The 13,682-nt window shown below is 37.2% G+C and overlaps 1 protein-coding gene across 1 annotated transcript in view; it reads right to left on the bottom strand.

The window, feature by feature from the left end:
- LOC124634442 (homeotic protein ultrabithorax) overlaps nucleotides 1-13,682 on the bottom strand; it is a 130,917-nt gene that overhangs the window by 19,498 nt on the left and 97,737 nt on the right. Inside the window, exon 2 of the mRNA XM_047170024.1 lies at nucleotides 7,480-8,678. Within this exon, the coding sequence (XP_047025980.1) occupies nucleotides 8,377-8,678 (302 nt within the window). The 3' untranslated portion in view covers nucleotides 7,480-8,376. The remainder of the gene's footprint in view (nucleotides 1-7,479; nucleotides 8,679-13,682) is intronic.

The following is a 13,682-nucleotide window of genomic DNA, read 5'->3' as shown; positions in this document are numbered from 1 at the left end:
ACTTTAATCAGACCCTTAAACAATACCACGAGGCACGAATCTCGAGCGCAATAAAGAAACTCGGATAAAAATAAATTAGCGTATCTCTGGAGGAGACTGATGGGGGTCGCGGAGACCCCGGCTAAGGAAAAACTTGAGGGGTTCAACCCTTCCCCGGTTATTTACTCCCAACGCCCTCTGTCACTACATTTTGATACAGTTTTTTACCTCTAGAAATATGTAGGTATCGCCATATCTACGTATTCTACACCTAGGCTCTGAAGAAACATGCATAAATATCCAATTAAGACTTTTATCTAAATGTCGAGAGATATACGGCTTTAATTGATGTGTGAATTATTTAAATTGGCAGACATTGTTTTATACATATTACCTATATGGCATGACTATGGTTTTTTTAGTGTGGAAATAAAGCACTAGATTCTAGATCTTCGTGTAATTAATACGCGATGATTTTAAAGAATTTCTATATCTATTCAAATGTAGAATGGAGAGATAGTAAAATGGAGATTTATGATTCTGTTTCTTTAAAAGTTTTCAATGCCATAATGAATTTATATATTCGAATATTTTATAAATACGAGTAAGGCCATTGGTAACAACAAATGAAGCCATTAAGCTAAACATTTAATTTAGAATATAATTAAAAAATAAACAAGAATAAATTAGGTTGAGTTGGTTTTAATATTAATCTTTAGGATTGAACAACACATACCTGTTATTACGATAGAAATTGATTACACGGAAGGTCGATTGAACAATTATTTTGGGATTAAATCGTAGACACTATTTAAGTGCCTTGGAAAAACTTTGAATAAGTGTTGAAACGTTTAAACAAATTACAAAATGAAGCTGTTTTATTGTCTTAAAGTTTTAGAAAACTTCTTATTATTTTTGCCTATAAAAGTAAAACCAAATTATACGAGACTTACGATGTGGATTGCCACGGACCATTTCTAGAAACTCTTAACTCAGTACCAAAAGGACCAATCTTATTAGCAGTTTAGCTGCATAGTATGCAAATGCAGGAAACTAGAGGTTACAGCTAATTTTATTCGCCACCCCTTGCGTACTAATTCATCCCCTATTTACATGCTAGGAATGCAGGTAAAGCTGGTGGCTAAGTCAAAGCCGTGCGGATCGATCGGTCATAAAGTTAAGCAACGCTTGGCGCTTTCGGTGCGTGGATGGGTGACCATATTGTCATATCCAGTTCATCCGAGTTTTGGAAAGCACAACAGTAGGTCTCGGCTGTCATTTGAGCACTCACTTTGCCAGTCATTACGGGTAGTCAGAAGCCAGAAAATCTGACAAGCAGTCTTACCAAGGGGTATTGGTAGTATGTCCGGTTAACTGGGTTGAGGAGGTCAGATTGACAGTCGCTCCTTGTAATACACTGGTTAGACTGGAAGCCGGCTCCAATGGAAGAGGCTAGGCAGATGATGAATGCAGGTGTAAGTGCAAACGTGAACGGCTCGATAAATACGTACGATTGGTATAAATCAGCTGGGAACGCATGCGCAGAACCACTAGCCACTCAATTAAGTGCCGGGATTTCAATTAAAACGCCTTACTGAATTTACGATGTTTCTAATTTATTGTGCGTACACTTTTGTGAGAATATACCCGGCTATTGAGTGGTTCTTTATAAGAGTAAATTTATTTTTTTAAGTAATAAAAATATTTGTTTAACAAAATATGTACCAAACTATTTAAGTATTATTAATTACATTCCACTTTCATTAACATGAAATGCAACCTATTCTTTGTAACCAATTAAATAATAACTTCTCCAACTACGGCACAGAGGTCCAAGCGCATATAATTTATCGACCGCCTAAGGCTTTCAATAATCAATACGTCAGTAAACAAAATACGATATTGATATAAGCGTTTATATACCGACAGGTACATAAAGACTAACTGTAAAACCCCCGCTGACCAATCATAATCATTATGTGTTAAAGCAATTAGGTAAGTAGCTACCACTTATAGGTACGTTCGAAACCCACCGGCCGATACGTAAAACGCCCGCACGGCTTACAGCAGTTTGCATAAACACCACCACGCCCATCAAATGTCACTAGTACCCAGTAAATAACGTTTTCAGCGAGTTTTTAATAAATGGTAATTTTTAAAATATAGCCTCCGACGTCCTTCATATCTGTTCTCGGAGTGTATGAATATTAAATTTATTTACCGGCACGCCATATCGTGAGAAAGGGTAGGTATATAATTACGCTCAAGTATTGAAATTAATTATATACCCGGCTGTAATAAAGATAGCCACTGAACGCAGTGATGAACAACCAATTACAAGATCTACAAAAATAACTCTTCTCAAAAATGCATTAAGATAAAAATACTTAGGTATAATTATATTATTCGGCATTTCTGAAGCACGAGTATAATGAACTGAGTTATATTTTACAGAAGCCAAACATACTAAAATTGGTATCACAACAAATAGAGTATTTCGAATTGGACACAAAGACTTATGAGTTGAAAATAAAACGAGTTCCAAACGAATACCTACCAATAAACGATCCAATAAAAATACCATAACAACACATAATTCAGTCATCAAACTAAATTACGTACAAAATAATTTGGCTATAGAGGCACACAATCAGAGCTGGTTACAACTAGTTTTATGAGGAGTCGAGGTACCGTCGTAAACTAATAAAATAAAAGTTGGAAGCGCGAACAAACCAATAGATAATGAACTTTTATTGGTCAGTTTTACAGCTCTCCCCGAGTGATTGTAAAGTGAATAATTGTATGTCGTTAGATGCGGTAACAGCTACGTACTTACGCGCGCCCGCCCCTCCAAGCTATGGGCCGGCCAGTCTATTGTTTGTTAACAAAACCCTCATTGGCAAGTGCGAAAATAAGTGGGAGCAATGACTCATTGGAGGTGTTAACATTAAGTAAACAGTAGGTTCATTAAAGTTTGCGTTTAACTAGCGTTTAACCTGCGCCATCAAATCTCTTCTCTTATACATAAATCTGTGTGCTGTGCATCAGTTTATTGCCTACATCATGATCAGAAGTTACGAAAGCTTTTGTTAAACGTTCATTCAACATAAACTGACATTACTAATCAACAATGCCATGACAAACGACCATAAAAACTAAGCCACCAATCATAATTCATGAAGAACACTTGTAACTATCGATTGCACCAATTATTGTAAAGTGACTATTAAATAGGCCCTGGGTACAGATAGAGGCATGTTTATTGCGTCTAGTGTGTTCCTAGCTTTATGGCTATATCCGCAGCAATTAATAACTGTTGTGGTAAGCGAACATTTCGTATATGTCGTAAATTTTGAATTGGTCTCGTTATTTTATAGGGGTTAACTCGATTAACGGGTGGGGTAGGTTTATTGTATGTAGCCGAGATTATCGCAGATACATATGAACATGCAGTAGGTACATGTTATTGTCTGGGTACGGCTGGAGTGTCTTAGAAGGCTTAGCTTTGAGACATGGTATGGAGACCTATAGAAGTACCAGCTTGGTAGGTATTAAATCTCCTTTATATAAACTGCAGAAGAATTTTTGTAGGCATCAACCGTTTGGTAGTCGTTCGGACATTGCCGATTAAAGCAAGTCCTTATAAATGTTTTCCAAGTTTATCTTAAAAGAACTGAGCAGGATCTGGCACCGGTTTCAGTGGTCCAACAAGGCTCGGTGATTGACTACATAAAGGTGGGCTCGGAAGGCTTTTATTTGAATGCTATTGAAATTGACCAATAAGGCTTCGTAAACTGTATCAACATTACACAAAGAATAGATAATCGGTCTAGAATGTTTTCAGTATCGGTATTCAGGCCTCCTTGAAATCCTGTTAAATTGCTCTTATATGAACAGCGGTCGAAAGCAGACCCATTATGGCCCACTATGAATTTGACTACCTATGAAATTATTTTTAGTACATACAAATCCAATCATCGTGGAATCGTAAAAAAAAACTCAGTAGGTAAGTAGCGAGAGCATTTTTATTGCACTATTTCAGTGAAAACAATTTCTCAAATTCACCAATAAAAATCCTACCCACGTTTTAAGTTACCTAACTTTAAAACCAGGTAGTACCGGCGCATGTTCCCAGGAACAAACAGTGAGGTTAGTCGCACAGTTAAAGGAGTCGTGTAGAGGACAGGCCGGGTCGGGTGAACGATACTATCGAATCACGAACCTCACTCGGGATAGGGTTGAACGGGACTTGAGGACAGTGTGTGGAAGTATTGAGACTTTTTTGATTTGCCTCTTTTGTTTTTGGGGATAGTTCCAGAATTCGGTTTTTAAAAGTTCTTGCTTCATTGGCGATGCTATACTTAAACAAATGACTATCGAAATATCGTTGAATAGCTTGATTACATTTTATTTTTTGGGAATACCTCTGTCTACTAATCTTCGGGGAGGTTGAATATGTACTGTGTGTACATCTGGTACTAACTTTAGTTAGGTTTCAGGCTGATCCCCACACCACTAAGAAAAAGCTTCGCAGGTTTTGATGACACTATTAATATCAATGACTATCGGTTAACATAATAACATGGAAAGCGATCAATTGTTTTTTTTTTTTTATTTCAGTTAGACAGCCCTATGTCCTAGATACAGGATGCAACATATATGTCTCTATGTGCATGTATGGCGAAACGACATTCAGGAAATCAAGGGATATTTCAGAGCAATCCTTACTTTTAAATCGTGCAATTAGAAAGTTTTCGTTTGAAACAAGAATAAACGGTAAATAAAGTTTCAGAGAATCTTAATCTCATAGGTTCTATGTAATTGTGTCTCTTACCTAAACCAAATGTGGCCTTTAATGGGTACATACCTACATAATAAATTATAGTTAATATTCCAGAATAGCTGTTGGGCCTAGATACACGATACTGTTTTACATAAATATAAAGTAAATGAAGACGATACTTATACAAATTAGATATACTCATATTCTGCATATTTCTCTTATTTAGCAACCTTCTGCGTATTTTAACAATATTTCATACTGTATCAAACAAACCCCATAGGTACTTAAAATCAATTTCCCTTCAAAAGCCTATAAAATAAACTCGCAATATTTCATCCTCAGAACCAGTATGAAGCAGACGAATGAAGTAACTAGTAGCCACATAAGAGATCACATCAGCTGCCTACATATACATACATTTATATAAACTGTATATACCTATGTCTGTATAGAAATGCCGGCCCTATAAGCCTCGCGCAAACAGGCCTACCCCATAAAAAGGCAATATTTTAATAAGGTCGTCACTGAATTAAAATTAATAATTAATCGTAATAAAAATGTCAGTCAATATTGATTAATTTGTGCCATTTATTTACTTAGTATTTTTTGTAATGAGCAGCTACCTTAACTTATAAATATTTAATAATAAGTGAAGTTAAGTAAAGAGCAATTTTTGCATTTACGCTTAAAGATTTGAATGGTAGCGTATTTTATTTTATATTATACTTACCTTTCCGTGTATTTATTCAATTATCTTGTGAACTTTTTCTTATGTAAATAAGACAAAAATATTTTAAATTGACTTTCCAAAAAGGAAAATCTCAATTCAACCGCGTAGGTATTTTTCTTTGTTATTGTAGGCGGGCTATGTACGTCATTCTACCACATTTCCTCATATAAAGACTTTAGGCAATGTATATAAGACGTAAATATATAAAAAACAACCTTGAGAGGAATACACCCTACTTAGGCTATATAATTCAATAGCCAATCAAACAAAAACAACCAGCTCAGTTGATTTAGCAGCCAATAAAAACATCTTGTCGAGTTATTAACTGATTAAATTGACTTACGGCCTGCAAAAGATGGAAAAACTTGCATATTATACTTAAGTAAACGCTTAGAAAAAATATACATGACTTCGTTAAGGACAGTAGAGGCATGCCTGTGTGCTGAAATGGGCGAATTATCGACAAATACATTCGTTTTTATCGACACATCTGCCATTTATGATGTTTATAATTTACCAAGGTATGTTTTAATTAAGTGAGAAACATTGCATTGAAGTAGTCATTATTCTTAATTGAAAACGTACACGATATTGAGCTCGCAGCAACTCCTATTTCGCTCTTGGTTACACAAAGAGCATGAAAAACTTAAATGCCAGCGAGTTAGTGAAAAAGTAGGTACAGTCGATGAGAAAATACAGCTCCGCGTATTCATTAATATTCAAAAACCCGTAATAAAGAACTCAAACATTACTGAGTCATAAAAATAAAGGATAAATTATTATAATGTCAAATTATTGTTCCATAAAACAAAGTTCGACCGGTATGCTCCAGTAAAATTGAGATGTTCAAAATTCGGGCCGCGATACGTCCATGTCCAATAATTTTTCGTATCGGCTAAATAATTAAGTATCTGTTATCGTCGATTTGGCAGGCCAGGTCGAGGACCGCGAACATGGCCGCCCTGAGCAACGACAGCAACATCATATATCAAGGAAAAAACAATTTACTTGGCGATAGATTTTTTGAATCGTGATTTGAAACACGTTTCCATTATTCAATACAAACAAGAATAATGTTTGAAACCTATAAAGATTAACTCCTGAAGTTTTTGCGACAAATACTTCCACACAACTCCACCTCTTTATATAATACGAACACGCAACGACAAAGTTGTTACTTTGTAAAATGCCTTATAATCTTTCATCATATCGTTGGGAGCTTGAAGTGCAACTGACTACCTACGTGATCTAGTTTTTACCCACTTCAGGTCTTAAGAAATGAGATTTAAATCCTGATTTAACGAGTTGACACGTACGTATAATGCTATTCAGCATTTTTCAACATGAATAGCACATCCAAATAGGTAGAAAGATATTCGTGTGTTTTTCTTCTGCAGACTGTACGTGGAGCGAGTCTTGGAATTCAGTTTTTAGCGTCCGCTTGAGTCTTCAGTCGCCATATTCGGCGTCCGAGATGAAACGGACTATAGTCAATTTAATTAATAGTTCCCACCGCTTACCGTCCTTCGTATAGCCGATGAAGTCATTATGCATGCTTACAAAATATAGAGACCTCGACAAGATTGCCTTTATCATTTTTTTGACACCTAATTATTGTATATTGCGGCAGTCGTTACGTTAGTGTTAATTATGACGGGAAGCGGCAGACAGCAATCGGTCAACATGTAGGATGCCATTAAATTCATTACGGGGACCAGTAAATTATCTTTAATTGTTTCCATCGGTTGTAGGTATACTTAAGGCGGGTGTTATGACGACATTCTACATGCTCGACGCGGAGACAGTCGGGAACATCAAAAGGTGCAACGGACTTAGTAAATTAAAACATTGCAAAACAGCTATACCGTAGAAGTCGCGCTTGGGCGACTTCAAAAATGGCATCGCGCGTCGACTGGTGACGGCGAGTAAGTTTTTCGCGACCGTCTCCACTCGATAAATAATGGCGGTGACTTTGACAAAAACTCACCTAGTCCTGTTCGGTGGCCGGCGGCGCGCGCTCCCCGCGCTCCCCGCAGCCGCCCCGCTCGCCCCGCGCCTCGCCCCGACTCGCCCCGCACTCGCCCCGAAGCTTTTTCTGCCCATTCCACGGCGCCGGCGCAATCGCAAACCGCTCACTTCCATCATTACAGACGTAACCCTAACTATTTACACCGCTACTGGCTAAATAATAACTACTTATATTTATGGCAATTTGTTTAACTTCACCGACTATTAAAACTGCAGGAACACGATCACGTTTACACTATACTTATGCGAGAGTATTGAAGGATTAGATGGCGCGGAAGGTTATTCTGTTCACACTGTCCCTATTACGATAGCGGATAATTAATTTAACTTACGACTCTTTATTTACTTAGCTTTAAGGGTACGAGACCGGGTCTCTTTGGTAGGCATATTCAATTTGTACAATGTAATATAGTTCGTGACGCCGACGCTGCCGAGCAGGGAGCGCTACGTTCGCACATAAAGTAAAACGCACTACGATACACCTACACTATGTTACACGGAAGAGATTTCTACAAATTGCACTGGTTTCCAAACGCGAACATCTTCGACGATTACGCGGATTAAAATATAAATGTATATAAAAAATCAATAAATCAACAAAAACAAAACCCGGAACACAAAATAATACGACCCGTTTCTAGTCTAGCATTCAACAGTTTATTGTTCCATCATTCGTTTAGAAAAACATTGTGTCTAGTTAAAAATTAATTTAAAAATAATCACAACAACCGAACAACACTTAAATAACGAGAAAATAATTACAAACAATTTACAAAAAAAAAAAAAAACACAAAGCTATGGAGTGTTCGGCGGACTGCGATAGTATCACTGGACAAGGCTATGCGCGCGCGCACGCTTAATGTTCGGGGTGGCCTTGCGCGGCAGCCGCGGCCGCTGCCGCCGCTGCTGCTGCTTTCTGTGCTTGCGCCTGCTTCTCCTGTTCGTTCAACTCCTTTATAGCCTGGATCTCTTTCTTTAACTTCATCCTTCGATTCTGGAACCATATTTTGATTTGTCTCTCCGTCAAACAGAGAGCGTGTGCCATTTCTATGCGTCTCCTCCGTGTGAGGTAGTGATTCGTGTGGAACTCTTTCTCTAACTCTAGTGTTTGATATCTAGTGTACGTTTGTCTTCCTCGTCTTCTCAGGCCGTTTGCTCCTGTAACAAAAAGAAAAAAAAACTTTAATTAATCATCAATAATCTTTGAATCAAAGACCTTAAAAATAATACATGGTTATTTGAAAAAAAGTTGTGCATTGAACCGGCGGATCTGCTTTCAGAGAAGCGTTTGAATGTTGAATGGGATTGGTTGTCTCACGCAGCTTAGTTCAAATGACGTTACAATTGGCGGTGACGACAGCTTCATTTCGTTTAAACGTCGATATTGATATATGCGCAGGGGCAGCCTTTGAGACCCACCGACCGGGAATTAAGACTGGTTGCAAACTTGATTAAGAAACATAAACACGTGTGGGCGAAGATGCGAAATTGTTGAGTTTCAGATGCAATATAAATGCAGATGAAGGAACAAGAAATTCGAGTAACCAGTAAGATTATTTTCCTACTCAAAGAATGATTCAATAGGATGTGCAGATTGGAAAAGCAACATAATAAATTAAAATTGAGCTTCAATTGCGGAATGTTTTACAATTGCGTACCGAAAACTCGATTCGCGACTGGATCACTGACTGGACTTGCAAAAATTCGACTGATTTCAGTCAGGGCTGCTATGAAAAAGAATGGATGTAATTTCATTATTGTACTTGGGTTATATAAATGCGTACATGAGTGCTTACTTGATTACATTAAGTTTATAAAGAGCGAGAGTCATATAGATCGACGGGGAAAAATACACATAGTCACAAGTCACAATGCGATGTGACAATAACATTGGAACCGCATAAAATCATTTTTCAGGATTATCCTGTCAAGCCCACCAGATATTTTCATTGCAAGTCAATATTGAGCAATGGCATTCCACAATATCCTACTTTGCCAGCAGGATCTAGAAATATTAATAACTTCGCGATTTATTACAAATATATATTAATATTAAAATGCCAGCCCTGTCGAGGCGGTTATTCGAAGGCTTTCATTGCATGCCGGTCGTTGCGTGTTCCTTAACATTATGTATAGGGCCGAACGCACGCTGAGTTCGTCTTGTTTCTTTCTTTTTCGGTGTCGTACTTTCTCAGTAGGTATATTATATATCAGATTAAGACCAATCAGAATGTATCTGAATTAAATTTGGTAGTTGCATTGAAGTAAGTGCTCACGACCCAGTTGATTTTATCATCTTTGAAAAATTACTGTTGAAGTGATCGGTGACGCGTGAAGAGATTGAAAATTCGATTTCTTAAATGTCTTCGGTATTTATTGCGCATTTAACACTTATTTTGAAAGGGCAATGATGGTATTTAATGTTGTATTGTACATTTTATCCATATAGAGAAGGCAAATATCAAGGAAAGGAGTGTTTAAAATCGATTAAATCACTGCTACTCAGTTCTCAGAGAGTGACTATAGTAGTATATAAATTCCTTTTGAAGACTTGAGCATCCGAAGGCATAAATAAAACTAAATACTTGTCACAATTAAGTTGAATCAAGCTACATGAGCGATAAAGCACTTAAACAAGCACATTGCTTGCTTCATCTGTTACTGTTGCATCCAAAATAAAACCAAGTTCTGTGGCCATACTTCTCACAGTATAAAAGGGTACGCGAACCAATTTAATGGCTTAATTATCTCAAGTAGTGAGATCGGAGCCTGCGTAAGGGCCAAGCGGCTCTTTTCATACATCCTTATCTATCCTCTTAAGTTGCATGGAGTATGGTTTAATCGGAATCGTGAGAAAGTGTGGAAAATATGCTTATTATTGGTCTAGAATGTCATTTGTTTTATTGATGCTCACTCGTTAAGATATTTCGAAGGTGGTTCATGATGTCATAGAAAGCCTATATTTGGATTGATGACGATTGATTTCACACTTAACGTATCTGAATTTGGATCGCCTACCAAGAAGTTTATTATTTCCATAGAAGAGCAATTTGAAACATAAACAAGGTCTACTGCATTTGAGGCTAATTACTGCAGAAAATTCTAACGCTACAACAACATGTAACTAAACCTCTTTTCTTCAATTTCTCCCTCGCCTAAGTGCAACCTTTTTAATAATTAACAAAAATTCTTGCGGTCGCTTGTAATGGTTAATTGAGTGACGCTAATTACCTAACCCGTAAAAGCCTGTTGGGGGTACCACGAGAATTGTGAGGCCATTCCTATGTACAAGTTATATACAGGATTAACTGTAAATCGTTGTTTATTTTCTACGATTGTAATCAATTTAATGGCTAGGGACGAAAGAGTATTTTTATAGTTAAGCGAAATAATTCTTAGAAACAAACAGAAGCCGGAAAATTATTGATGAAGAATATACCTACATAGTAATTTAGATGAAGTACCTTATAAAATTGTCAATACACAATTTTATTAGGTTCCCCTGTTATAATATTGTTGTATTTTGTGGTAAATAAATAAATATATTTCACCCAGTAAGTATATCTATTTTTTCCAGTTTATTTCAAATAGTCTTCACCAGGGCAATGTATGAATTTTGCAACAACAAGTAGAAAATTTTGGTTTCCTATGTATTTTGCAATGGTGTACCAAGTTAAATGCAAAATTTCTTGAACACAATAGGCTGGCTATCTGTATAATAATAGTTATACATAAGTAGAGATTCCGTAGTGTTTGCTTAGCAATCTCAACATCTTTGCTGGGGCTACCTAAGCGCTAGTACATGATTGCTTAGAACGATACGTAGTGTACTTGTAGCTTTATTTTGTTTTTATCTTTATTTATTTATGCTGTTTAGTGATAAATCTTGCAGTACATAAAAGGGTAGAAGTGACCATGTATGTAAAATTAAATAATTGAAGGAAAAAAGATATCAAAGTTTAGAGAAATCTGTATTATTGACTTCAAAAATTATGTATCCCTAAATATTTTGTGTGAACTGTACCTACACTGAATAAGCACCTAAAGGCATTGTCTCAATCTTTCTATGTACTTATAAATTCAATGCATACAACCACAGCATAAAATTCAATTCATGAATACACAAATGAACCTGTAAATAATTCCCGTACCTACATTTACTGAATTGATTAACCCAAAAAATTTTCAACATGACGAATGCACCAGAGCACTGATAAGCGAATGCATTAAGAGTCATTACTCGAACCAGATCAGGCTTGCATGTTAATTCGAAGCTTTCTCTCTGTATCCCACAGTAATGTATCGAATGAAGGTCAATTTGGAAGCCACGGATCGATACCTACATGTCATGAAATAAAAGCTGAGGATTATTTGCAGACGTTATCTCTGAATCGAAGTGAAATGATTCCGTTTGATATTTGAGTCATTTATTGAAAAATTAATGATTTGTGTACGAATTCGGAGTAGAGTAAAAGCCTATACATAGGTACTCCTCTAACTAATAGACCCAAAAAACTCTTAACTATGTAGATATACGAAACAAATGTTATTCTGGTCCATAAATACGTCACCTATGTAAATAAACAAGACACAATCTGCGGAAATCTATGTTGTTTTACATTTCCCCTTCACACAAAAAACACGAAAACATCACCAAGTCCGCACGTGTTCCAACTAATTAGGGCTACCATAATTTCAGTGTCAATTTTCGCCTTGTAAATTCTCCTCAAAATCCGGAGTACGCCGTAAAAGCAATAAACATGACACAAATGGCTTCATTAAAGCAAAAGGCGGAGTTTCGGTCTAGCAAAAAATAAGTATAGTGTCACACACAAGCCTTAATCGGTATATAATGACGGCACGTTTCCGTTATGCACAAATCTGAAAAATATCATCTGCGCGGACGCATTACGTGTTCCGGAACGTGGGGCGGGAGAAGCAGACCCCAAAGGTTACGGGCCCATGCTCACCAGTAAATAAAAAATGGACCTACCAGAATTTTTCTCATTATGTAGCATATTTAAGCACCGTTACCCGAAACTGCCAATTAAAGCCCAGCAACCATAAAAGCGAGTGATGAAATTTGAGGTTTCACTCAAAATAACCAACATTGAAGCCCCAGTATGAGTGTACAAACGACAATAATAAAGCTGTTATAGCAGTGTGATCTCAATCCGATCTTGATTGCATTCGAGAGAGGCCTGGGGCGGTCGATTCAAAAACAGGTTAAACGAATTTGTGTTCGGAAAGGCGCACGGCATTAAAACGCAACATTTTTCGTTGAAAAACAACCATTGAAAATTACAATATAATCTGACTCCCAAAAATTCAAGTTCAAAAGCAAAAAGACAATGATCGCTTCCAAGGAAATCGACTCGTAACCGTTCCCAAGATTCCTCCTTACAAGTGTCGGGCACAACCCGTTCTGCAACACGTGTCGCAAACAAAAGAAACTTGTCCAAGTTGCCCCCCTCTCCCCATTGGGCGACAAAAGGATTGCGCAAGTTATATTAGTCGTAAAGAATTTCGGACTAAGATCTATAAGGTTGTAAACCGCTCGTAACTCACAATGGTCCCGCAGTTGCGGAGGACATTCGCAACAACTGTTGTTTGCTTCGATGTTTTAATTGTTCCTAATTCGTAAAACTTTTCAGCGTGATTTACAAGTGTTGTTGTAGCAGATCGGTTGCTTTTGAATATTTTTTTCGATACCGATAAACATGTGGCGCGCGGTTGACAACGCGGGAAGCAGTTATTTACACTTGTGGGATCGTAAACGGTTTTTAATGACAAAAACAATAGCTTTTAACTTTTTTAGTTTGGAACGCAACTGTAAAGGGTGTTTTATAGTTTCAGCCAAGACGGATTGGTTGACGATGGAACGGGTCTATTGTTTAGCATATTTCAATGGAAGGGCGACATTAAAACGGATCACGTCGTCAGCGAGTATGCCCACGCGCACAATTTTCTTCGATAAAATTATGTAAAGTAGATATTTGCGCTCCAAGTCTAATGAGTCAAATTAAGATAACACGGTATGTTGGACTGAGCATAACATGTTCTACAAGTCAATAAATGTGTCTAGGACTTGTCGAGACTAGGCTGGGTTTGTCTGCGACACTCTGGCCCTGTTACATAAACAGAACCTCCATCATTTTTACT

This window comes from Helicoverpa zea, chromosome 11 (genome assembly GCF_022581195.2).
Source record: "Helicoverpa zea isolate HzStark_Cry1AcR chromosome 11, ilHelZeax1.1, whole genome shotgun sequence".
Taxonomy (NCBI): Eukaryota; Metazoa; Arthropoda; class Insecta; order Lepidoptera; family Noctuidae; genus Helicoverpa; species Helicoverpa zea.
Note: the sequence above shows the minus strand (reverse complement) of the source record. Positions and strands in the feature narration are given on the sequence as shown.